This window comes from Branchiostoma floridae, chromosome 1 (assembly GCF_000003815.2).
Source record: "Branchiostoma floridae strain S238N-H82 chromosome 1, Bfl_VNyyK, whole genome shotgun sequence".
Lineage (NCBI taxonomy): Eukaryota > Metazoa > Chordata > Leptocardii > Amphioxiformes > Branchiostomatidae > Branchiostoma > Branchiostoma floridae.
In genome coordinates this window covers 3,973,984-3,999,247 of record NC_049979.1, presented here as the reverse complement: position 1 = coordinate 3,999,247, position 25,264 = coordinate 3,973,984, and the positions used below count along the sequence as shown (strand labels likewise).

At 44.0% G+C, this 25,264-nt stretch overlaps 3 protein-coding genes across 6 annotated transcripts in view; 1 reads left to right on the top strand and 2 right to left on the bottom strand.

The window, feature by feature from the left end:
* The window catches only part of LOC118409611 (transcription factor IIIB 90 kDa subunit-like), an 11,807-nt gene extending 10,826 nt beyond the window's left edge, over positions 1-981 (bottom strand). The window contains exon 1 of one of the 2 annotated variants that reach the window (XM_035810757.1): positions 876-981. In XM_035810757.1, coding sequence (XP_035666650.1) covers positions 876-957 — 82 coding nt within the window. In that variant the 5' untranslated portion in view covers positions 958-981. Of the gene's footprint in view, positions 1-379; positions 487-875 lie in introns of those variants that run through there. The other variant, XM_035810766.1, reaches the window with a different exon arrangement.
* A 1,585-nt stretch (positions 982-2,566) lies between these two features.
* On the top strand, positions 2,567-7,263 carry LOC118409594 (BTB/POZ domain-containing protein 6-like). 3 transcript variants are annotated; one of them, XM_035810735.1, is made up of 5 exons: positions 2,567-2,854; positions 3,453-3,667; positions 4,198-4,432; positions 4,907-5,098; positions 5,700-7,263. In XM_035810735.1, the coding sequence occupies exons 2-5, from the start codon at positions 3,460-3,462 to the stop codon at positions 6,538-6,540; spliced, it is 1,476 nt and encodes a 491-aa protein (XP_035666628.1). In that variant the 5' UTR covers positions 2,567-2,854; positions 3,453-3,459; the 3' UTR covers positions 6,541-7,263. The 3 variants fall into 3 exon arrangements, with proteins under 3 accessions (XP_035666628.1, XP_035666619.1, XP_035666636.1); XM_035810726.1 differs by having other exon boundaries at positions 2,572-2,850; XM_035810743.1 differs by having other exon boundaries at positions 2,604-2,716.
* Positions 7,264-17,390: 10,127 nt separating this feature from the next.
* LOC118409622 (transcription factor IIIB 90 kDa subunit-like) lies at positions 17,391-25,187 on the bottom strand. The gene is made up of 6 exons (XM_035810775.1): positions 24,974-25,187; positions 24,627-24,856; positions 23,211-23,291; positions 22,581-22,754; positions 18,539-18,570; positions 17,391-17,639 (listed from the first exon to the last, which is right to left on the bottom strand). Exons 2-6 carry the CDS (start codon positions 24,808-24,810, stop codon positions 17,406-17,408), a joined length of 705 nt encoding a protein of 234 aa, XP_035666668.1. The 5' UTR covers positions 24,811-24,856; positions 24,974-25,187; the 3' UTR covers positions 17,391-17,405.
* Positions 25,188-25,264: the final 77 nt, after the last annotated feature.

Below are 25,264 nucleotides of genomic sequence, written 5' to 3'. Positions count from 1 at the left end.
TGTGGCTAAAATTGGAAAATTGACTGGGGAAGGTCTCATACACAATACTGTAAATGCAGAAATGTTTGCCGTGGTTTTATGTTCGCAGTTTTTGCGGGAACTTAAAACCACCGCGTACATTTATCCATTATAGTATGTGACTACAGTCTATGACGCTACAAAGACTCTATTTTCTCGCTACCGCGAAATTAAATCCCCACCAACTTAAATGCATTTACAGTTTCTTATCCATGCAAAATCTTTTGACAACATAGAAATTCTTTTTCCAATTGACCCGATGGTTTTGAGAACTGAAATATCATATTGGCGCGACCTGTGGTTTTACAAGAATGTGGACTTTCTCCTGCAGGTGCAAACAAACAAACAAACAAACACATACCTGCTCCGCACAGCCCCGAGGGCCGCCTGCCGCCGTGCATCCAGTCCCGCTTCATCCGTGACACCAGACGCAGCGCCCTCATCGACACCTCAAACAAACAAACAAACAAACACGTACCTGCTCCGCACAGCCCAGAGGGCCGCCTGCCGCCGTGCATCCAGTCCCACTTCATCCGTGACACCAGACGCAGCATCGTCATCGACACCTCAAGCAAACAAACAAACAAACAAACAAACAAACACGTACCTGCTCCGCACAGCCCCGAGGGCCGCCTGCCGCCATGCATCCAGTCCCGCTTCATCCGTGACACCAGGCGCAGGGCTGTCATCGACACCTCAAGCAAACAAACAAACAAACAAACAAACAAACACGTACCTGCTCCGCACAGCCCCGAGGGCCGCCTGCCGCCGTGCATCCAGTCCTGTTTCATTCGCAACAAAAGACTCAGCGCCGTCATCGACACCTCAAACAAACAAACAAACAAACAAACACGTACCTGCTCCGCAGAGCCCCGAGGGCCGCCTGCCGCCGTGCATCCAGTCCCGCTTCATCCGCGACACCAGACGAAGCGCCGTCATCGACACCTCAAGCAAACAAACAAACAAACAAACAAACAAACACGTACCTGCTCCGCACAGCCCCGAGGGCCGCCTGCCGCCGTGCATCCAGTCCCGCTTCATCCGTGACACCAGACGCAGCGCCGTCATCGACACCTCAAGCAAACAAACAAACAAACACGTACCTGCTCCGCACAGCCCCGAGGGCCGCCTGCCGCCGTGCATCCAGTCCCGCTTCATCCGCGACACCAGGCGCAGGGCAGTCATCGACACCTCGTGGGTCCGCTCCCCGAACTCCAGCTTGTGCGCGAAACGGTGAATGTACAGGCACGGGTCTGCGGAGACACATGGATATCAAATACGTCAAGCACAAACTCAAGACCAATAAAGATTGTCTCAAATACTCATACTTCCCAACAACCACTATCATCTGGAATAATCTACCATACTCAACCATCCTTCAAGCTAATCCCGTTAAGTTCAAGGAAGAGGTGTTACAACACGGCCAATAAAACAGCCGTACTGCGCCCTGGGTGGATTGCCCCAACACTAAGGGGTGTTACCAAGTATCAAAACAAGAACAAGAACGTCAATAGAGTGAAACCTTTCTGAGCAACCACCTGCCGCCAGAGGACACTGTGAAACAGTCCCATCCATTTTTACATAGTAAAGACCCCTAGCCCTTTGTAATAGCCATAGGCTAGTTGGGCAGCCCTGGCTGTGTGTTCGGTGCAGCCAAACCAATAAATAAATAAATAAATAAAAGACCCCCTCCAAAGCAACCACCTGTCTTCTTTAACCAGCAACATTCAACCTGCCCTCACCAACCAAAATTAACTGACAGCAGCTAATTTTATATGCGGAATTATGTGGGAACAGTTGCCCTGGACTTTGAGACTTCTTTTACTAAGGTTTCCTTAATTGTATATACACAAAATTTGCTTTGTCATTAGAAAAGATGTACTGAAAGTCGATGGTTGTCCCCACCTGATTGTATCAGAGCTTTCCATACTTAAGCCTGTATTGTTCTGCAAGTTGGATTTTAAGGAATATTTTGTAGTTCTATTTGTTAAGTTTGTAGCTGACCATATACAGCTGTATTTTTCGCTAGCCTTTGTTTACACAATCTCTCGCTGGCTGGGTTTAATGACCCCCTCCCCCTTGAGCGGCGGCAATTGTAGGGCCGGCCGGTAGGAGCGCGATTTTAGTCAGGCTATGGTTTTCCCTTTGTCAAAAAAACGTTCTCCTCCTTTCAGATTCAGATTTAATTTTCACATGGTATCACAAGTAGATGAATGAAATTTAAAGTGTGTCAGATACAGGCTAGTATTTGTGTATCTAGTATTTGAATGATAATTTCTTTATTTTAGCATGTAAATGTGTAAAACCAGTCTGTATTGATTTGGTGCTCAGTTTGTATTGGGCACAAGTTACAAAGTTATGGGTCTGGGAAATACACAATAAAACATTTATCACACTTTAACCAAAAGTTCTCAACTTCAAATTTTATTTTATTGTAATTCATCATCATCATCATCATATGAAATCCATACCAGGTCAAAGAGTTTCTTATTTTTTCGGATGGTGTAACCGGTGATGTAAAGTTAAGTAAACTCGTTTTACTTTTTACAAAACTTTTTGTCCCTCCACTTTTTGTTTGTAAACATTGACCCCATTTCCCCAGTGGTACGTCCCACCCACGCGTGGCATCATGGGAGTGATCGGGAAGCCAAATATGGCGCCCGGGGCAAGTCATTTTCGGAGCTGGACATTCTTCTAGGTAATATTCCACGTACCACAGCACCGAAACTATCAATTAACCAAGTCTTGTTAACTTTGAACTTAGCGAAGATACTACTCGTCCCCATGGGTGGGTGAGATTTGGCGCAGGAAGTCGGGAAATCGAGAAAATTGGTAGGTACGCGAAGCTGCGCCTGTAGTCAGTTTGTCATACTTGAAGTTTCTGAGAGCGATGTGTGTGATTCTATCTCAGCAGACCCAGTTTACCTCCAGCCGATACACAGCCGGAGTTTTCCGGGACTGTCGGCATGGGAGCAGGGCGATAACCGGGCGAAACTCGTAGCGTTTACGGCAAGCTGAGTGAAGACGCGACATGAATGCAAATTCGCCGGGTTTTGGTGGGGCGACCCCCTCTTGTACTGTAGTAACGTCGGCATAATTTTTATCTGACAGACGGGCTGCCGTATCGAAAAACTCGTTCCATTTTTCCGTCTTCCCGCGAAGCGAAGAGTTGACACACGAAGCCGGTGTGATACGGCGGAAATTTCGGCAGCCACCTCCCTATATGGATATCAAAAATTCGTACGGACATTTTCTAGCAGGCATTTCTAAACCCGCCCTCCAAAGTACAGCGCTGTTCCGTCCAGGAAAAATGTGTTTTCCTCACCAGAGAGCTCGCTGATCGGTGGATGATGCGAGCTCAGGGGTTTATTGTAGGGTAGATGTAGTTCCGAAGGAAACATGAAAGTGATCCATCTTCTCTCGCACTGCCTCAGAGTCAACATGGGCGACAGGCGGGAAGAGAGTAACGAGCAGGTCCCGGGAAAGCCTGCCGGGGTGGTGCAGCAGCAGCAGGCGGCGGCGGCGCAGGTGAGGGCCGCCCGAGCGCAGCAGCAGGAGCCCGCGGTGCCCACCTTCCACCAGAAGCAGAGCAGCGCCGCGGCGGTGGCACCGGCGCCTCCCGTCACCACGGACGTGCCCAACTGGCAGGGTAACAAGCTGCTGTTGTTGTTGTCCTTGTTTAATGTTTTTTTTCTGGTCACAAGGTGCTCATCTCCAGGTGCTCTGTAACCGTTTGTGTGTTGTGAAAATAGTCCAAATTCAATGGCGAGAAGGTAACAGGAACATTGACAAAAGATAACATATTTTCACAGCACACTTACATTGGAGACTCTAGAGTTGTCATGTTTTTCTTGCCTTTTGCAAGAAGGTTGTGTTTTAGGTGCCATGTGTGTGTGTGTGCACAGTGACCACTGCACACACACACACTTGTGTGTGCGTGTGGTGTGTGTTGATACCATATCTTGAAAAGCCATTGGTGAATCCTTAAAAAGTTATTATATTTGTTACGTGGGCAGGAAAACAGAGGTCAAATTTGAAGGGCTTCAAGCGACTTTCTGTGGTACTGCAGTAGAACTTCTAGTTGTGATATCTTGTCCTCTTTTCCAAATCTTCAGTTCATGCTGTTTCCACGTAGCGAGTGAAACCTTTGTACATCATCCTGTCCATCCCTTCCCCCAGGTCTGAAGGCCTCCGTGCGGGAGCGAAACGCGCTCATGTTCAACAACGAGCTGATGAGCGACGTCCACTTCCTGGTGGGTCCGCCCAAAGCCGCCAAGCGGATCCCGGCACACAAGTACGTGCTGGCCACGGGAAGCACCGTCTTCTACGCCATGTTCTTCGGAGGACTGGCGGAGAACAAGGCTGACATCGAGATCCCCGATGTGGAGCCGCAAGCCTTCCTAGCCATGCTCAAGTGAGTCACTGTTTCACCAGTGTTGTGTAGGCATGGATAGTGTTGTTCTTTTCTCTGCAAAAATGGAGTTGCACTGGTGTAGTATTGTTTTCCGTGTGTCTGTATGTTTATGTTCCCAGGTATTTGTAGTCAGTAATTAAGTACCTGCAGATGGATTGTGATTATATTCGTGTGGTATGGGATGGTCTTGAAAGACAAAAGTCAAACCTCAAGGTCTATTATGGGTCTCCTAGTGGCTTTGCTTTATGGTGCAAGTGAATTTCCAGATCTGTATCTTTGGTGTTAATTTACCTCCCTCCCCTAATCATGTATGCATGTGTCCATCAGTTGTGAACTGTAAGTGTTGTTAACTTGTTATTATTTTGTCAATCATGCATGTAATACATGTCGGTGAGTAAACAAAGGCAAAAATAACACAGAAACACGGAAATATTAATACACCACTTTTTGTCTTCTTATTCCATTTTGTTGCAGGTATCTCTACTGTGATGAGATCGACCTGGAGCCGGACACGGTCCTGGCCACGCTCTACTCTGCCAAGAAGTACATCGTGCCGCACCTGGCCAAGGCCTGCGTCACCTTCCTGGAGACCAGCCTGAGTGCGCGGAACGCCTGCGTCCTCCTGTCCCAGAGCCGGCTGTTCGAGGAGCCCGAGCTCATGCAGAGGTGATTGAATGGTTTACTCGACTTCTTCTTCTTTCGTTTGAGGCTACCAACTTCAACTTGCTGATGATTTTGTAGCCTATATACTCATTTTTCACTTTAGCGAAGTGAGGAAAGTGGTGTAAAGTGCCTTTCCCAATGGCGCAAGATCGATGACATGGCGGGGTTCGAACTCAGGACCTTTTGGGTTTGAGCCTAACGCGCTGCCAATTGTGCCACGCGATCTCACTCGTTACTAGACACAACATACAGTAGCGCTAATACTTTGTCATCGAGTAGGACATCCAGTTTAAAAGGAATGGTAGTCTTACGATATCTAGTGGTTCTACATTTGAATTGCGGTATCTGGTATTTAGGCCAAAGGAGGCCATATATTATTTTGACCTGAGATTCTTGCCATGGAGACACACATCACAGTTTTCAAGAAAGTCGTGTAGCTGAACAAAGTGTTAGCAACCTTAGTACACATTTCATGTCATCCTTTGCATAGAGCTGGAAATGACAATTGTTTCAAAGTCATGCTGTACCTAAAAAAACTGCGACCAAGAATTATACCGTAATATACGACAACAAGGTTTTCTTTGTACCCTCTCTATTGCTCTAGGTGTTGGCAGGTCATCGACGCGCAGGCCGAGCTGGCCCTCAACTCCGAGGGCTTCACGGAGATCGACTACGAGACTCTGGAGACCGTGCTCGGCAGGGAGAGTCTGAACGCCAAGGAGATCGTGATATTCGACGCGGCCGCGCGGTGGGCGGAGGCGGAGTGCAGGAGACAGAACCTGCAGGCGAACGCGAACAACAAGCGCCGCGTGCTGGGGCGGGCGCTGTACCTGATCCGCGTGCCGGCCATGAGCCTGGAGGAGTATGCCAACGGCGCCGCTCAGTCCGGCATCCTCACGTTACAGGAGACCGCGGACATCTTCCTCTACTACACGGCCAGGAACAAGCCCGTGCTGGACTTCCCCCTAGTGCCTCGGACCGGCATGAAGCCGGAGCGGTGTCACCGGTTCCAGTCCTCCGCCTACCGCAGTAACCAGTGGCGGTACCGGGGACGCTGCGACAGCATACAGTTCGCCGTGGACAAGCGGATCTTCATGGCCGGATTCGGGCTGTACGGCTCGAGCTCCGGCGCCGCGGACTACACGGTCAAAATAGAGATCAAGCAATCCGGGAAGGTGCTGGCGGAGAACACGGTGAAGTTTTTCTCGGACGGTTCGAGCAACACGTTCCCGGTGTGGTTCAAACACCCGGTTCAGATCGACCCGGACACGTTCTACACGGCGAGCGCGATCCTGGACGGGGCAGAGCTGAGCTACTTCGGTCAGGAGGGCGTCAGCGAGATCACGCTGGGCAGCGTCACATTCCAGTTCCAGTGCTCGTCCGAGAGCACCAATGGGACGGGAGTACAAGGGGGACAGATCCCAGAACTCATTTTCTACGCCTAATTGGCTGATTGACACTAATCTCCAACCAGATCCACGGTGCGTAATGTATAGTATCAAACTCCGGTGCCCGTTTGACTCCCTTAGCTGGCTTCACTCCTTGGCCAGTTTTGAAACTATCTTATGGCGCCGTAGGATCTGCTTGGAGATTAGATTGACACAGGATTGACACATAGCTGCTCCCCAAGCAGAGGTTAGGCTCCGGCTGGTTTTGGACATCTTTTTATGCGGGCTTTCTTTTTTGTCAGGGTTTCTTTTGTGCCATTTGACTGTACTGACAAACAAAAAGAAGACAACCCGACAAAAGCGCCTAGAAAAATGTCCAAGCCGTGGCCTAACCTCTGCTTGGAGAGTAAGACATAGCGTTGAGATAAGTGCCCATTCAAGACTTTAATTCCTTCTAGGTAGACATAATAACAAATAACAATATATTGCTTCTGTCTTAATAAATGATATGTAAGTAGTATTGCCTATTTTCAATCATTGCTTGGACAACAACTTGCAGTACAGGTTGACTGAGACAATTTGTGCTTTATATTTAAACTTGTAAAAAAAAGTAAATAGTTAGCTGTGTATAGAGTAGAAGAACAACAGACTTTTTGACAAGTTTTGAAACATTCCTTTTGTATCTGCTGAAGTGAACTGTAATACATGTATATAATATTATACATCATAATATTATTGATATCTTTGTACCTTACAGTACTTGACACAAGAAAGAAAAAATACTGTCATCTAAGATTGGGCTACGTTGATAAAGGTTAGACGTAATGAGATACACGATGCAAAAGATGCTCAAGCAACTGGATAGATGTTGTAAACGGTCATGTGGATGTTTCAGACAGCATTTGCTGTCTTCCTGGTCAGATACATGTGATGGATGTGTGTATGTGTGTATATATAAGTTGCTATGGGATTTCAGTCATTATTTTGCAGTCTATTCATCAGAAGATAGTGGCTGTTGTCTGAAACACCTGACCATTTGCAAAATATATCCAGTTGTTTGAGTAGCTTTTGAATTGTGAATCACAAATTTTTCTGTTAACACTTAAATAAAAGCTGAATATGGGGAAGGAATGTCTAAAAACAAGAATGACACATGTTGTCCATGATAAGCTGCCTCTTGTGTTACTTGTGAGCTTTCAGGTTGTCTTCTGAGGTGTTCCAGCTCAGTTGTACCACAGTTGGGATTCCAAACTCATTTTGGGGAATAGGCGAGGTGCACATTTGAAGTGTACCTAAAATGTAGTTGCCTTTAAAGATAGATTATTTAAACCCAAATTTGCAAACTAACTTCAAAATTCTAATCTAAACAAGAAGTACAAAAAGGTTTTCTTTTTTTTTCTGATACTGAAATGTAGACAGTGTGTAACAAAGTACAATAGTACATTGTACATAAACCTAATATGAACAAATATCTATAGGTGCAGGAATAAATTATGTGCACAGCTAAAAATCTGCGTGCACAAAAGTGCACATGCACTCTCAGTATATCGACAGTAACCTGACCCTAGTATTCGGCTTGACCTGTACATCAGGCCAGGGCAGGTATCGGGTATCAGTCCCGTGAAGGGAACTCCCATAACAGTATGCAGAGTTCAGGCCTGTAAATTCCCAGACAGCTAATTATAAGGCCTGAGCAGTTTCTGTTAAGGCCTGGTGGGAGTGTTTAGCTTTGGACAGCAGCTTTACAACTTAACCTTTGCTCCTCTATCTCCAAGCCTGGGAGTCATGCATCCATCTTAGCTTATGTTACCCTCACATGTCCAAACAGTGACCCGGCCAGGCAGATTTTGGGAACAAAGAGTATGATATAGAGCACTAAGAACGCATAATTGTGTATATTACTTGATAAACACTTTTATCTTTTGTTTCCTTGAACATCCTGGCCAGGCCTCGGTTTGGTAATGTGACCGCAGCAATACTGGAGCCACTATACTCACTGTCTTACTTGTTTGTAAGGCTACAGGTATGGGAGCCCTGGCAAACTAACAAGGATGGCACCCAGGTACCTGGGATATATCATCAATTGAAAGCAACTTTGGATAATGCTTTAATGTTAGGTTGCAAAAGAACAAAATACAAACTTCTACAGAAGCCAAAAAGTCATTTTTTTGTTTAGCTGTTTGGTCCAATCAAACTGGTATGAAACAAAGTTGTTTGGACAGAAAAGGGCATGAGTGATCTCAGGTCTCTGTGGCAGAAGCCCCTTCTGACTTAGCCTGGATGTCAGACTCGGCTTCAGGGCCAACATCCCCACAAGAAAATGCTACAGCAGGCCCCGAGTTAGACCTTGATAATCTGCACCATAGATATCATTGAGATCAGGCTTACTTCTAACTGGAAATTCCATAGTCTGCGTAACACAAACTCTGCTGTCCCGGGCTGTAACTGGCCCCTCCCTGAGGAGGCCGGCGGATGTTGGGCAGGCTGCTATAAGCGAGATTTAATCAGGCTAGAAATTCCTTTCCCCCAGCCCAGTCCCACAGGAAGACCCAGTCTGAGCACGGAATCCACAGTCGGACACCACTTCTGTCAACACACACCTGCCTCTGGGGCCACCAGACCAATCAAAACTTGGGGGGGGAGAGTTTTTTTACTGGCCAGATTCATATGATAACTTATCTCCAAGCAGATCTATAAGTATGGATGTGTCTTTGTGGACATTTTTTTCCTTTGAAAGTAAAATCTGCAACTAGAAAATACAAAACAAGCTACATGTACATGTCTGTAGACAACAAATGAAGGTATACATGTAGGTGATATTAGACCTGACACTGGTCTGTCAGATTCACTGAACTGGTTACCTTTCACTAGTCTCCAAGCAGATGTGTCGGCTGGATGGCAGAAGAATTTGGCCATATGGGGACAAACAAGTTGCTATGGGATTTTAGTCAGCCTTTTGCAGTCAATCCAGCTATCTATATAGCTGGCGTGTTACGCTGAAGGGCGGTTATACCGGCTATATAGATACAGATATCTGCCTGTCAGTTCACTCCGGACAATTACAGTAACTCCTACTAGGCTTTTATTCCCAACTTGGCCATAGTCCGCTATTACTATTCATCAGGCCAGGGTCTGGTAGAGACTTTGAACCTTTCACAGCTGTGGAAAACTTCAGTGTGAAAGTCTACATGTGAGCTCTGAATTCTTCAGATCCAAAAGGGCTATAACTTTGTCAAACACCATTCTAAACTTCATCAGTGAAAAGTGAATACATTGTGTCAGTAAACTACACATATTTACATGTTCATGATTCATCTGAGATAAAGTGGACATCCGTGTAACATAAAATGTGCAGTTTGCACATGGAATCAATTTTTATGGGAATACAATACCAGTGAATGGGCTACCAAACACAGAATACACCAGTGTGTGATGAAAAGAAAGGTACATGTACCTAACTAGGGACCCCACTTCATATTCAGTTTAGAGCACTGTAGAAGTAACTAGTACCGCCTGCCAACTACAGTCCGGAAATGTGACAGACTGTGAAGTCCCACAAATGGGAAAACGAGCCGGGGAAGTTAGCCCTTTCCCAAACCACGGTCATTCGTCATGTTGTAATGGTGCTGATTGGTGCAGCAGACGGACCCTTGGCATTGCACACTTCCCCACACTGCTGTAAATACCATCAGGCACTGCCCGTACACTCACCTTTCAGCTGGAAGGGTTTCAGGGCTCAAAATACTTTTTTCTGCATATAATACCTGCACCAAACAAATTTTACCTGCACCACTCTGAATTTAGGAAGTATGGATCATACTAAATTTGTTCAGGAACCATTGCTATTTTTTTCCTTTTATATAAATCTATATGTGGTAACAGTCAATGCAGCTGAATACAATTCCATATACACCTACATTATAGGATTTTTATGTATAATACTATAAAACCCAGTTCATGGACCAGTGCAGGTTAGGTGCAGGTAGACACCAGAAATACCTGCACAGCTCCAATTTTACCTGCACTAACCAGCATATGCAGGTTGCATTTCTAGCCAACTTCCCCACACTGCTGTAAATGACATCAGGCATTGCCCGTTCACTCACCTTTCAGCTGGAAGAGTTTTATGTGGCGAGGTAAAACCAAAACGCCACAGACAGCCGTGACCTGTGGCAAAGTAGCGGTATACACTCACACACTAGTAATAGCTTCAATGGACTTTAGTGGGGTCTTATAGGAAATACATGCACTTAGTAATCCATACTTGTGAACAGGAGACAAATGTGGCAGGTTTAAGGCAAATATGCACTTCTGTAATGGATACTTTGGCCCAATGTGAGACAAATGTGGCAAGTTTAAGGCAAATATGCACTTCAGCAATGGATACTTTGCCCCAATGTGAGACAAATGTGGCAGGTTTAAGGCAAAATATGCACTTCAGTAATGGATACATGTGTCCCAATGTGGCAGGTTTAGAAGCAGCCCTTGTGCCATTTAGAGCCTGTAAAGGCTTTAAAACAACCATTCACCGTCTCCATCCCCATTACATGCCAGTTTCCTGATGTTTAGGGCCCCTATAACAGAGCCAATGAGCCGTTTTGGTACCTAGGTGGTGGGTTGTCGATTGTGGTCAACGGCGGGGCGATACTGTAAATGCATCTAAGTTTGCTCTTTCACAATAAGGAGAAAATGGAGTGTTCGCAGTGGTATTGAGTTTGCTATGACACGATAGTCACGTACCGCTATAGTAAAGGAAACACTGATGCCTTTTACTGACGGCCAGTCGGAAACTACTTGAAAGTGACTCAGCAAAGGTCCTATGGATTGACAGAAATGTTACGTCTAACACTTGACACTAGAATGCATTGTTTGTACATGTTGAGTTTAGACAAGGGGATAGGCAGGCAGAACAGAGCAAAAATTTCTGCGGTGGTTTCCGTTTCACACAAAGTAATAGCTTCATTGGTTTTAATGGGTTTGTTAGTAGGAAATGAGCACTTAGTAATGCATACATCATACAAATGTGGCTTGTTTAAGGCAAATACGTAGATTATTTTGCAGTCACTGCCAAAACTGCACATTAAACCATTGCAAACTTATAAAAGTCTCTTTACAGTAGCCGATTGCGGCACACCTCATATCCACGCTAATCTGAGCCTGACCCTCTGACTGACAAGCAGAATATACAAGTAGCTAAAACCAGCCTCCGAAGTCTCCCGTTCCAGATAGGAGCACCAATTAACTGTCAAATTGTTTTTTGGTTGGTCCTGAACCACCATGGGCGAACCTTAGCTAGCAATTAGAAACTTAAGTTCATAACAAGTTCTACAATGAAACCTGGTAGTTGAAACGCTGATCACATTTTGTGTGTACGGTGAGCTATGCTCCGATTCTGAATGTGACTATTTTTTGTTTGTTTGGAATCCTCTATTTATGTGTAAATGCCATACTTCCCAACTATTACACCTTTATTTCTGTGTAACAAAAAATATGTTCAATGATTTTTGGAGAAATTTACCATATCAAAAAGGGAAATCCCTGGTGTACTCTGATAGGTCAAAATGGAAATTTTGAATTTCAATAATTTTTCAAGAGTCTAGTATTCCCTTTGTAGTGTATGTAGTGGGCTCTGTACCAAGGAGTGGAGGACAGGGGTGGGAACCGGTACAGAAAATTCCGGTCCCGGTCCGGTTCAGATCCAGAGGATCAGGTCCAGGTCAGGTAGGTCTGGTACTACCTGCCTCTGACTGTAAAAATTGGTGAAAAAAACTATGTACTCTACTCTGCTTCGCTCTTGTTTTTGCCTCAACTGCTAAGCCCCAAAACGTATGAATGCCTGATTATATAATCTGTTCATTTTCAAATTGGTCTGCAACAACATCCGGTCCACCAAATTTTTTCAGGTCCCTTTTTTCTGGACCGGTCCAATGAGAAAAAAAACAGTTTTGTACCCACCCCTAGTGGATGACGATTGAGTACTGGAATGTTCCATATTTATGAAAGCCCAGGGTTCCGTACACAGGGAGGCTTTGTGTAATTCCATTTTCCAGCGGCTTTATTGATGCTTCGGTCCTTATCAGCACCAAACTGGCTCCCATCTGCCGTCCCCACTCTCACTGATACAGACCTGTATCTGATACCATCTGCCGTCCCTACTCTCACTGATACAGACCTGTATCTGATACCATCGCTTTCACTTCTGGCCTGATATACACATCTGATAACACTTTCACTGGCTGCGAACACTTTCACTGGCTACGAACACTTTCACTGGCTAGGAACACTTTCACTGGCTAGGAACACTTTCACTGGCTAGGAACACTTTCACTGGCTAGGAACACTTTCACTGGCTATGGATGCTTTCACTGGCTAGGAACACTTTCACTGGCTAGGAACACTTTCACTGCCTAGGAACACTTTCACTGGCTATGGATGCTTTCACTGGCTAGGAATGCTTTCACTGGCTACCAATGCTTTCACTGGCTAGGAACACTTTCACTGGCTACAGATGCTTTCACTGGCTAGGAACACTTTCACTGCCTAGGAACACTTTCACTGGCTAGGGACACTTTCACTGGCTACGGATGCTTTCACTGGCTAGGAACACTTTCACTGGCTATGAATGCTTTCACTGGCTAGGAACACTTTCACTGCCTAGAAACACTTTCACTTGCTAGGGACACTTTGAATGGCTAGGAATATTTTCAGCAACACTTTCACTGACTAGAAAGACTTTCACTGACAAGGGACACTTTCACTGGATAGGAACATTTTAAGGAACACTTTCACTGGACAGGAACACTTCCATTAGCTAGGAACACTTTCATTGCCTAGGAACACTTTCACTTTCATTGGTACAAAAACTACAATGCAGCAACAGCTCAAAAAACACACCACTCAGAAGACTCATTTCACAATATGATGAACGACCAGGCTCTCCAGGAAACCACTTCTTGGTGATTTGCTTAAGATGCTGAGGGAGTTTCTCCCTGCTGTGAGGTAATCTCCAAGCAGATCTTACGGTGGAAATGAAATGTCCTCTGCTGGCTAAACTCCTTCCCCAGCTTATGATACTTTCTTAAACCACCACAAGATCTGCTTGCAGGGCTCGAAATACCACATGCATATGCAAGTTTGTGCATGTAAAATTGGTGTGGTGCAAGTAAGTTTGGACCAAACTTGCACCAGTGCAAGTTACTTTTATCCACTAATACCTGACTTTAGAAAAAGCTTACACACACCAAGAATATTGTCTGCCATTGAAAGGTAAAAGAAAACAACACTGAATAAAAAAATAGCCTAAATTTGTTATTTCTAAACTTGGTTAGACATCCAGGTAAACAAAATTTGAAGACAATTCCATCTCTATAATGCTAATAATTCCTATGGTGTTGTCTTACCTTGATTTGCATATGAGTAAATACATTTTGCATACAATTTAGTGACTTTGATATGATCAACTGGATTTTCCAGTTATATGTGTTTGTATTGAGTTGTTCTAGCGATGGTTAAGAATAGTGATGGAAGTCACTCGAAGAGTCCAGAAGAAATCTATTGATCTTATCAAGTTGTAGACATTGAATTGTCTTAAATTAAGCCTAAATTCACATTTGTTGTACAATTTGAAATCCAAAATAAAATACGCTTTGGAAAACAAATATCCAAACATGTGGTCTTTATGTATCCCCATATATTTGCAAATTTTCAGAAGAAGAATAAAGGGTTAACAGTTCACTATTTTGGGTTGTGCAAGTAAGTTTCTTTTGGTGCAAGTTACCTTTGGCTTAAAGGAAAGCATCAGAAAATCTTCAATTTATTATTTTCCAGTAGTTTACTCATTAAAAAGTTGATTTACGTCAATTTTTACATTAATCCGCCCAATATGACCCTGTAGACACGTTTGAACTTCGCGCTCTCCTCCCCTCTCCCGCCGCGCTGGCCGATGACGTAATGGCTCGTTCTGATTGCCTGCGCGCTGACGTCACAAATCAGAATTGAAACTTCTGGCCATGCCAGCCATTTTGCTCGGTGAACCTCGGTCCCTTCGGCGGGAAATCACACCGCCATTCTGGAAGCCAGTCCGTTGTTGTTGACAATTAACTTCGTGGACCTGTAAGTCGCGTTGTGAGCTGTCTACGAAGCCATAGTCCCCGGGAGACTGAACATGAATTAGCTTGTCTGCAGCGGGTGAACCGCGCGGCGACGGGACGAAATCAAAACAATGGTTTTGGGGGAGGTTCACGCACCGTGCCATTCTGGACTATTACAAGAGCGAGTTCGGGTCAGTTCTTACCTTCTCCTTTCCGAACAGCACAGTGATAATTACACGTAAGCTTCCACGAATTTTGGTTGAATTCACAGTTGTAGACCTCGTTTGTTCTACTGACAACATACCCTTGATCGCTACATATCGAACAACCCCCTTTTCGCGCCGAAACAGATAGCACCGCAACTTGTACAGATCGTGCGAGTTACGCCTCGCCTCTCACTTTATTTTCTGTTTCTCGGGTAAATTATCTGGACTGGTCGGTTTTTCAATCATGTAGCTTTGGCGGAGATTGCTGGGGGTTCATTCAAAACAAATCACGGACTCTGAAACGAAGCCGACATTTCGCGCCATTCACAATGCCGGCCTGTGTTGTATGTAAAAACAACAATGCTGTATGTATGTTTCGGCGCGGAAGGGGGATCGTTCGATATGTAGCGATCAAGGGTATGTTGTCAGAGAATGATTTTTTTTAATGTCCCTGCCAGTTGGACAATTGTGATTCAACCAAAATTCGTGGAAGCTTACGTGTAATTATCGCTGTGCTGTCCGGAAAGGAGAAGGTAAGAACTGACCCGTACTCGCTCTTGTAATAGTCCAGAATGGCACGGTGCGTGAACCTCCCCCACCACCATTGTTTTGATTTCGTTCCGTCGCCGCGCGGTTCACACGCAGGCAAGCTTATTCATGTTCAGTCTCCCGGGGACTATGGCTTCGTAGACAGCTCACAATGCGACTTACAGGTCCACGAAAGTAATTTTCAATGACGACAAACTGAACTCCAGAATGGCGGGGTGATTATTTACCGCTGAGAGGACCGAGGTTCACCGAGCAAAATGGCTGGCTAGAAGTTTCGGATCCGTGACGTCATACAATCTCAGACGATCAGAACGAGGCCATTACGTCATCGGCCAGCGCGGCGGGGAGAGGAGGAGAGCGCGAAGTTCAAACGTGTCTACAGGGTCATATTAGGCGGATCAATGTAAAAATTGACGTACATCAACTTTTTAATGAGTAAAATACTGGAAAATAAAGAATTGAAAATTTTCTGATGCTGTCCTTTAACTTGCACTGGTGCAAGTTGACTGAAAAGTGTATTTCGAGCCCTGGCTTGGAGATTAGCTGTGAGGAGGCGTTGGCACCCCCTGAGCACATCTTGCAGGAAGAGCTAAGTTCCTGGATGATTTGTGTTGACGAGTTCAAGGCGAAGTGTTTAATGAATCAGTCCCTGCTGGGGAGGGAAGCGGCACCAGAGATGCTATCAGTGGGGACGTGCATCATCTGTGTCAGCGATGCGGAGACCAATCAATCGCTACAAGCTACCGGCACTAGTGGTTTGTACGGTGCTCTAACTGAGGATGAAATACGGTCCAAGTCATGTACCTCTCCTTTCTAACCACACATGATGATGTATGTATTTGGTGTTGAACACAATTATGGCAGCAACAGTTGAAAATTGATGTCATGTGCACGTTGTATATTTCATGCTACATAGTACATATTGTAACTTGTATATACATATTGACTACATGGATGTCCACGCTATCTCACAGGAACATCCTTTGCTCTGCTAGAGATTTATCCCTCAGTAAAAAATATAAATATCCCCATGGGAGTTTAAGGTGTAAGAATAAGATTTATGTAGTTTACTGACTTGATTTAGTCCAAGCAGACTGCCACTGATCAGGGTTTTCTCTCCTGGCACAGAATTTTAAAATAGCCCCTGCAGTTCCAGCGCAAGCTGCTAGGAGGCCAAAACATATATCACAAACTATCTACCACTAAAAAATCAAGACCATAGCATGTCCAGGTCAAAAGATACAAAAAAATGAAAGTTCTGCTGCAGTACCAAGGCCATATACTAGGAGACCCAAAATCAACCCTGACCTTTGTCTTCCCAACACCTACCCACATACCAAATATCATCATAATACATCAAGAGATTCTTGAGTTATGTTGACTACTAAAATCCGGACACACAAACACATAGACAGACACACCCAAATCAGTATCTCCATTTTTCATGGAGATAATCAGTAAACCCATTGTCACCTCCTGGTGATTTGACTTCCCACAATGACAATGAAACATAAGTTTGGTAAGAGGAAAGGAAGGCCATAATTTTCTTCTTGACGTTGGCGACAAGATTACAGAACATGACAGAAAAGGGGACACACTGTGGAAAACCCTGGTCTTGATGCGATCCACAAAAGCATTGTCCGCACACCATTTCAGGCACTAATGTCAATTAAGAGCCCGTAAACACGTCATGTTCAGCCTGGGGGAGAAATTAGACGCAGTTCGATGGAGACAAACTGCTGCTTAAAGGTAATAAAGTCTCCATTTCGGGTGAAGACAAAGATAAATGGAGCATAAAGATTTCCTTTCAGGAGTCCCATTCAACTGGAACAAGCTTAACTCTGAAATATGAAAAACTGCTCTATACAAATTCCAAGCCTTTTTGCAAACCAGATGTGTGAAAAATGTGGTTTTCAGTCCTCTGTATGCCTCAGACACTAGCAAGAGTGACCTTTGTGTAACTGTGGTCAAGCCACATTCTGACTTTGTCCATTCATGTCTTTGGGCCCACAATTAGCTATTCACAAACACATATTCTTCCTCTGATTCTTGTATTAAATTAAAGGCAATTCCACTATCAGTCAATATAGAAAAAGCACCATTTTTCACCTCCACACAGGAAGACTGTCATATCTTTACCTTTTTCTGACCTATCTGTGACATGGCACAGGTTGGGAGAAAGATGATAAATGTCATCAATGGTTTGATGTTGTTGAAGTTGAACCCTGCATGACCTACCGATAGCGGGAACGTTGATGCAGAGCTCCTGGGCTAGCTTCAGGTACAGCTTCCCCAGGACGTACACATTCACCTGGAACATAAACATTCACCTGTAACAATCACCTGTAACATAAACATTCACCTGTAACATTCACCTATAACACAGACACATTCACCTGTAACAGACACATTCACCTGTAACAATCAACTGTAACATAAACATTCACCTGTAACATTCACCTATAACACAGACACATTCACCTGTAACAGACACATTCACCTGTAACAGACACATTCACCTGTAACAGACACATTCACCTGTAACAGACACATTCACCTATAAGTATAACATAAACATCTTCACCTGGAACACAGACACATTCACCTGTAACAAACATTCACCTGTAACACAGACACATTCACCTGTAACATTTACCTATAACACAGACAGATTCACCTGTAACAGACACATTCACCTGTAACATAGTATATACAGATTTATTAACACAGGACACACCAGGGATCTAGCAAGCATCCGTTTTTTCCGTCCTTTCACAGAATTTTGCTGCTGGGGATGGAAAAATATTTTGCCCATTCCGTCCTCTGTGAGCTGAAATTTATTAACTAAAACAGATGCCATTGAACCAAAATTTACCCCTCAAAATGCAGGAATAGCGTTTGGCAGACAAAAGTATGCATAGTGAAATAGTCATGCTTTCAAGCACCAATGTTATTAACTCAAGATTGATGTGTTCACATTTTTTTGGTTACCACCATCACAGAGTGGAAGTCGTTGCCACAAAGTATGCGAAAGTCAGGTGTGATAGGTCATTCAGTGTGATTTAACCAGCTGCTGCAAAATTGTGTGCCTGCAATGCTGGTGTGTTAAACTGAAGGATGGTTATACAATTATGCAAATCATTATGCAAATTATGTTCTTGTGCAAGACAAGTCACATTCTTTTTAGATATTTGAAACAAAATGACGCACCTGTAAGATGTCACTGAAATCCAGCAGCAGGTCTGAGGAAATTGCAGAATTAAAGAAAATTTGTTGGAAAACACTGAAATATGCAAACTCTGGGAACCAGCATACCTTCCCATAGGGGACAACTCAAAAGGCCAAGACCTTGCATCATATATCCAATAATCTGCTAACATATATTTACTGTACAACAACATAAATCCTGGGAGCTCCAACATAACTGGGATACTCTCGCTTAGAACCGCACTGAGTAGAGACGTACCATCATTCAGGGTACAGATAGAGCATATATGGAGCAGCTTTGACGCAGACTGAAGCAGAGACTCAGAGACAGCAATGTAAAGAGAGACTCCTCCTTCCTCACTCACCACCCACCCCTGCACAAAGTGTTCCAGACTCTTCCGTACTACCCTGGGCTTGAGTAGCCACATGAGACAATGTCACCCACAAGCAGCAACTGAGGTTTGCCTGACATGAACTTCAATGCTCGGTCACGAGCGAATGCCGATGATGATGATGATGATGATGAGATCCATCTGTGATGCTATATCAATATCTATAGATAATTCAAGATCAACAACTGGATACGATACTTCCTAACATTTCAGGTGAAATGCTGTGATATTTTTTTTACTCCACTATACAAGTCAACATTCAAATTCTACCAGAATTGCTGCTTTCAGTGATGCAAAAACCTTGAAACCCATTTCATTTATTTTTTATTTAACCCCTGTGATATGACAACCCCATATCGTTGTGTAAAGTGGATAAGAATTGAATTTTCAAAGCTACCTAAGACACTGTGGATTTTAGAGTGAGTTATGTGTAGCACATGAGGTACTGACAGTCAGGTGCACTGGGAGAGATTAAAGGGGATGTTACTATTGTTAGCAACTCAGCATCGGGAAACAAATATGCCTGAAAGCCTGGGAAAACTCCAGCGGGCAAACTGTTTCCCTGGGAACACTTCAGTGAGGGTCTGCATGGGGGGTCCCGACAACGATTTACGCTGAATTCAGAAGAACCTCCTACGTATTACGCTAAATCAAAGAAGGCAATTACGCTAAATTTGGTCGCCTCGCTACGAATTACGTACATAAGATGGTTTTCCCTACGAATTACAGGAAATAAAATAGGTTGCCTATACGCCTTACGTAAAAGAGCATGCAGACCCTCTTCAGTGGGCTGCTTCCCTGGGCCCAGATTTAATCAAGTGATGAGTGCCTCCCGCTGGTCCCACCTCCAAATCTAATCAGGCAAAGTACCACGACTGCATGCCCCGGTTTCCACTCGCATTGATTAGTACACCCCGCTGGAATATGGTACCATCCACAGCGGTCTCATCATTCATATGGAGTGTTTTACTTTTAGATGAAAAATCTTTGTCACAAAGTGTTTCCAACATGATCGATCCCACAGCTTTGAGCCATCATGGATTTATCATTATTATGTTTACTAGCATTTATTAGGACAAAGGATCTGATAATAGCTCCTTGTGAATAGTATATGTTTATTGATTTATCAGGACTTCAATCCTGTATACTTAAACTTGTCAAGCGGCTTGCAGGACGATTTGAGCTTTCATGAATAAACAAAGGTTCAAACAAACAAACAAGCAGCTCGTAAATCGTTGCCTGAATCCAAATCTAACGACATTGCTAACGACCCATCAGCGTTTTCACTAGCATGAACAGGGAAACACTGTGCTGATGTAGGAACACTTCCGAACTAGTCGTTCCCAGTACCAAGGTGCACCATATGGTGAGAGGAGCCCCCGGGCCCGGGGTCCCGTATTTCTCACGCTAATCTGATTGCCGCGATCGCTTATCGAGTCTCCAGCAGATACCATCATAACTCATGACTTCAGTGCGGCTGGTCTAACGTATATAAATTGTGGGGACGTCCGCGTCACTCAGTTTCAAGTTTTACAGCCTACCAGCTGGGGGCTTGTGTCTCTTACCTGAGGCCATATCAATGTAATTTGTTGGTTCTTACATTCAAACAGACAGAAGCAACCTAGTCGATTCTATGCAAGAGCCTGTGACTGTCATTTGACAAACTTTTCCTACATATGATGGAAACTTTTCAGACCTTCACACAAATATCAGTGTGTAAATATGCATGTAATAGTAGTATGTTACAACCACATTTCAATACCCTACACCCAAACACTGGCTTGGAACTAAATTTGTATACTTTGGTTTAAGTTTGCTAACTTTTCCATCAATAGGCATTAAGGGAAAAATATTTTTCAGCTGGTTAGAGTCCTCAGATGAATAAAGTTTATCTTGCTCATTCCACTTGATGGGGTGACTTTTTTATCCACCACTTAAGTAATAACGCTGCACAATGCCGCTGCCAGGCGGGTAATTGGAGGGTATTGATCATAGTTGGGATGACATTGGCCGTCACTCTGGATCAATAACTGGTCCATACCCGTCTCTCTCACCAGTAACCCGGGGCAGACACTTTCCCATCTTGTCTCGGTCTCAAGATAATATCTTTGGAGGGAATCTGATGCTTTTGGACAATGACATACACATCTGATTTGTGCATTCTTGGACTTAAGAAGGTGTAGTCCACTGTGTTCTGTGTGTATGAGTGTGTAACATGAGAGTATGGAATAAACTGTTTGGTCAGAAAATCACTTTTAGATTCTTGATAAGGATACCTTAATCTTCCAGAAGGCTTAAACTAAAAGCTGTTAGTCATCAATTCATTTTCCGAGTGTTCTCAGAAATTTTAGTAAAAATTTAGGAAGAGGATAAGATGAAAACAAAGTGCTAAGTGGAAAACTTGAATCTGACCATATCCACTCCCTGAAACTGTGTTTACCAAGGTACAGACTTCCCCTCAGACTCAGTTTTATATAATATAATATTGTAATTTCTAAACCAGAGAAGAATCGTGTATGACCTGGCATGAACTACAAATTGAGTACCTTGTCCCGACGTGACCGGAAGAGACAGCGGAGACAGAGATCTTCGGGCACAGAATCGCTCACATCGACGAATCAGCTTTTATGCACAGACATCATACCCAAAATGTAGTGCATGCAATATTGAAGCATATCTTATAGCCCTGACATCAAAGTCACGGTATATCCAGCTCCGTCAGCAATAAGCCACTTTGATGTCATTGCGCAGAGTAAGCCTCCATGGGAGTTATCCATCACTATGTGTCACAAGTCAGGGCAGGGCTTATCCATCATGGGGGGACTCCATTCCAGGTAATATAGCGTGCATCAATCCAATGTCAATGTCTAGATCCTGTGTCATCTTATCATAAACACCAAAAAGTTCAGGAAAGGGAAGTTTTCTCACATCTGTCAGACACAAAATTTTGAGTTATATGCAATAATTGCAAACTGCATCGAAAAGAATGACAACAGCCAGTGTAATAATTCTTCATTTTTTTAAAGAGGAACTTGAGATGTAATGCCTTCCAACCTTCTTTCCTAGACACAGACTGTTATCTGGATTTTATTCAGATTGGATTGCTCTACTGGCATTGGGTAGCTAACAGCACAGCGAGTCAAGCCTTTATTGGGAATCCTTCAATGAAACAAACTCGTACTAAAAGACGCCAGCAGCGTGCTCACAGCAGTCAGAGTCTCCCGGCTCCACAGACAATTACTAGAAGTGGAAGACTGCGTAACACAGACTTCCTTGGCTGTCCAATATATACACCTATTTTGTACTTTGTGTAATAGTCATTGCCATACATTGTACCAAGTACAATTGTCGTGCAATAAAGTTCTTCTATATCTGGAGGGCTCTGAGCAGCTAAATTCTACATGGACAAAAGGGGCTGTCTCTACTCAGGCTATCATGGAAACCAGGTTAATACTAGAAAATAGAAATGACTGTGTCAAACAAGCTGGAGTTACACATCTACGTGGAAACTACAACAGAAGTTCCTTCCCGATTCCCCTCCGTTCTACAACATGGACACAAGTGATTCTCTCTAAACTGTGCACCTGACATGGGCAGGCCAGCCAGAGTCACACATCTACATGGAAACTACAGTAGTGTTTCCTGAAGGATACGGGGCGTCCCCTCCGTTCTGCAGACCAGGTACAGGCACGCCGCCACCACGTGGTTCGTCTTGCGCCCCCGCGTCAGCTTCTTGTTGACGGCCATCTTGAAGAAGTTGAAGGCTGTGTCCAGGCAGTGCTGGTTCAGCTTCAGCTGGTGCCCCAGCTGCGTGATCTTCCTCTTACCTGCGGTGGACATGATAATAAAAATGTTTTCCTTTTTGCTTTCACCAGCATCACTGCAAAGGAGAGAAGACCCAACCCCAGCACCGCCGTCGTGTGCCCGATATGCAGACGAACATGCGCCTCGGCATTCGGGCTACGATCGCATCTGAGACGCCACCGTAGAGCGATGGACATCTAACACAGCATCACTGCACCTAATAACTGTACTGTATATACTTTGTCTGACCCTTGCCTCTTCCCTCATGACCTCAATGAAATTTAAAAGCGGCCAATTGGAGCTTTCAGGAATAAACAAAGGTTCAAACAAACAAACCTTACATCAATTGGTTCCCTAGCTATTTGTTAAGAAAAATCATTGGATCAGAAAGACTCTACCTGCTGAAGCAACCATTTCCCATCAAATTTGTAATGCTTACGGGGTTAGGAAGCAGAAGACATGAGAATTATGTGACTTACCATTCTGTAACGTGATCGCTCTGGACTCCTTTCCGAACCCATGGTGGAACCCTCGCACCATGCCAGCGTTTCCCTTGCCATCTGGGAACACAGGCAACCATTATGGAACTTTCTCTCACAGTCATACCATAAGAGCCTGGTATCTAATCTCCAACCAGATCCATGGTGGCATAATATATAGTATCAAACTCACCCTCCGGTTCCTATTTGACTCCCTTTGGCCGGCTATACTCTTGACCAGCTTTGATACTATCTTATGGCACCATAGGATCTGCTTGGAGATTACCTGGTATCCAAACCTATTACAAGTATCATAGCTACTGAGTCTCATGCTGCAAACAGGACAAAAGAGACTTGCAGCTGTAATAGATTCAAGTGGATACAACTACTAAGGTTACCCTTGCAGATTTTGTCTCCCAGAAAAACTCAACCAGCCCTGTTCTTGTACTTGAAAATAACTTGTGACAGGATGTCAAGATCTAAACTGAGGTTTTTTTCCATCTATCACTCAAAAATCATGACCATAGCATGTTCAGAACATGAGACATCAAAACTGGAAGTTCTGCTGCAGTCCCAAAGACATATGCCAGGGGGCCCATTATAAAAAAAAATTATCAAACTTCACCTTCAATTCTCCCCAACCCCTAACAAATATTCATCATATTTATCATTAAGGATCCATCAACAGCTTATCAGGTCATCCTGTTTACTACAATAAGTATGTTTTTTTTTTTCATTCATTGTTGTTGATAGAACGTCCTTGGTTGTACATATAAGTTTTAAAGTTTATCATTTGTATTTGCATATTGTTAAAATCAAGTATGAACATGTATGTATGTATGTATTTGTATTTAATTCATGTTCGACTCCACGAAGAAGATTATAGCGTAAGCTGTACACTAACACGACTAATGTGGTTCACAGTAAAACAAACTAACAATGCTGTCCACACATACACACCCAAAGAACCAAACCACAAATGGCACATAATGTTACAGATAACAATTAACATGACAAATGGTATTACTGGACAAGTAAGAAAATAGATTTGCCTAATTTTACTCTTCGGTATTTGTTATCTAATGATTACTATTGCCTGTATACCATGAAGCAGAACATTGCACAGCGCACTGTAGTGTAGAGTTAGGCATTGCACCCGAACTACCCTCTACCTGCAATATGCAAATGAGCTGCCGGCCCCGTGGCTCACATGGTAAGGCTGTAAAACCCAACCTCCGCCATCTTGGCAAAAATATCATGGTTCGAATCCCACTCAAATCACTTCGACCATATCATCACAAATTCATTTGTCAACCTTTTACAACATCCTTGTTGTTTTAATATAATTTTAGCCGTACATAAAGCTATGAAACACCCTCGCAAAAGCTCAAATATGCCTTTTATCCGAGCACTTACCGTCGGCTGACACAAACTGCCCGATGACAGACGTCCTGTCGCCAGACTCGGCGAAGGTGACTTCTGAGACGATGATGTTGTCCTCCAAGACGGACCCGCAGCCCGTGCAGACGGCATCCCCCCTGGCCTGGTCAAAGTCAATGTCGCTACAGCCGCAGTTTTTACACACCCCTCCGCTCGACATGGCGGATCTATGCACCGATATGTGATGCAATCCACTCGTAACCACTCTGGGGGAAAAAACAGGAATATCACTTAAAACTTGGCACAGAGAGTCAACTGGAGAGGTATAATAAATAAAATATTGCCACTGCAATGCTGTTATATTGACAGAATATATATTTTACCGTGTAGAAATCTCAGCTCGCCCTCCCCACTGCGGTCCTTAGTGCAGTCCACAAGCCAAATGCCAGAACGAGGCGAGGGGGTCGTCTTGCTCCCAGGGTGGTGAAAAAGTATGACAACCAAATCTCTCATAAAACACGAATTATTAAAACATTTACAGGCCTTTGAGATACATATGAACTATCTAGCCGCATATAGCGTGTGTTTGGCGTTTAGAAATCGCTTAGTAGTCAATATAGCGCACGGCACCATTATCGTGATCCTGGGAATGAGTCTTAATGAAGATCACGTGA

Excerpts from the sequence above, each read along its gene's own strand:
- LOC118409594 (XM_035810735.1), top strand. The coding sequence starts at position 3,460 with ATGGGCGACAGGCGGGAAGAGAGTAACGAGCAGGTCCCGGGAAAGCCT. Across the intron at positions 3,668-4,197 it reads GGACGTGCCCAACTGGCAGG|GTCTGAAGGCCTCCGTGCGG; the intron begins GTAACAAGCTGC and ends CCCTTCCCCCAG. Across the intron at positions 4,433-4,906 it reads GCCTTCCTAGCCATGCTCAA|GTATCTCTACTGTGATGAGA; the intron begins GTGAGTCACTGT and ends ATTTTGTTGCAG.
- LOC118409622 (XM_035810775.1), bottom strand. The coding sequence starts at position 24,810 with ATGTCGAGCGGAGGGGTGTGTAAAAACTGCGGCTGTAGCGACATTGAC. Across the intron at positions 23,292-24,626 it reads GCAGTTTGTGTCAGCCGACG|ATGGCAAGGGAAACGCTGGC; the intron begins GTAAGTGCTCGG and ends CTGTGTTCCCAG. Across the intron at positions 22,755-23,210 it reads AGCGATCACGTTACAGAATG|GTAAGAGGAAGATCACGCAG; the intron begins GTAAGTCACATA and ends TGTCCACCGCAG.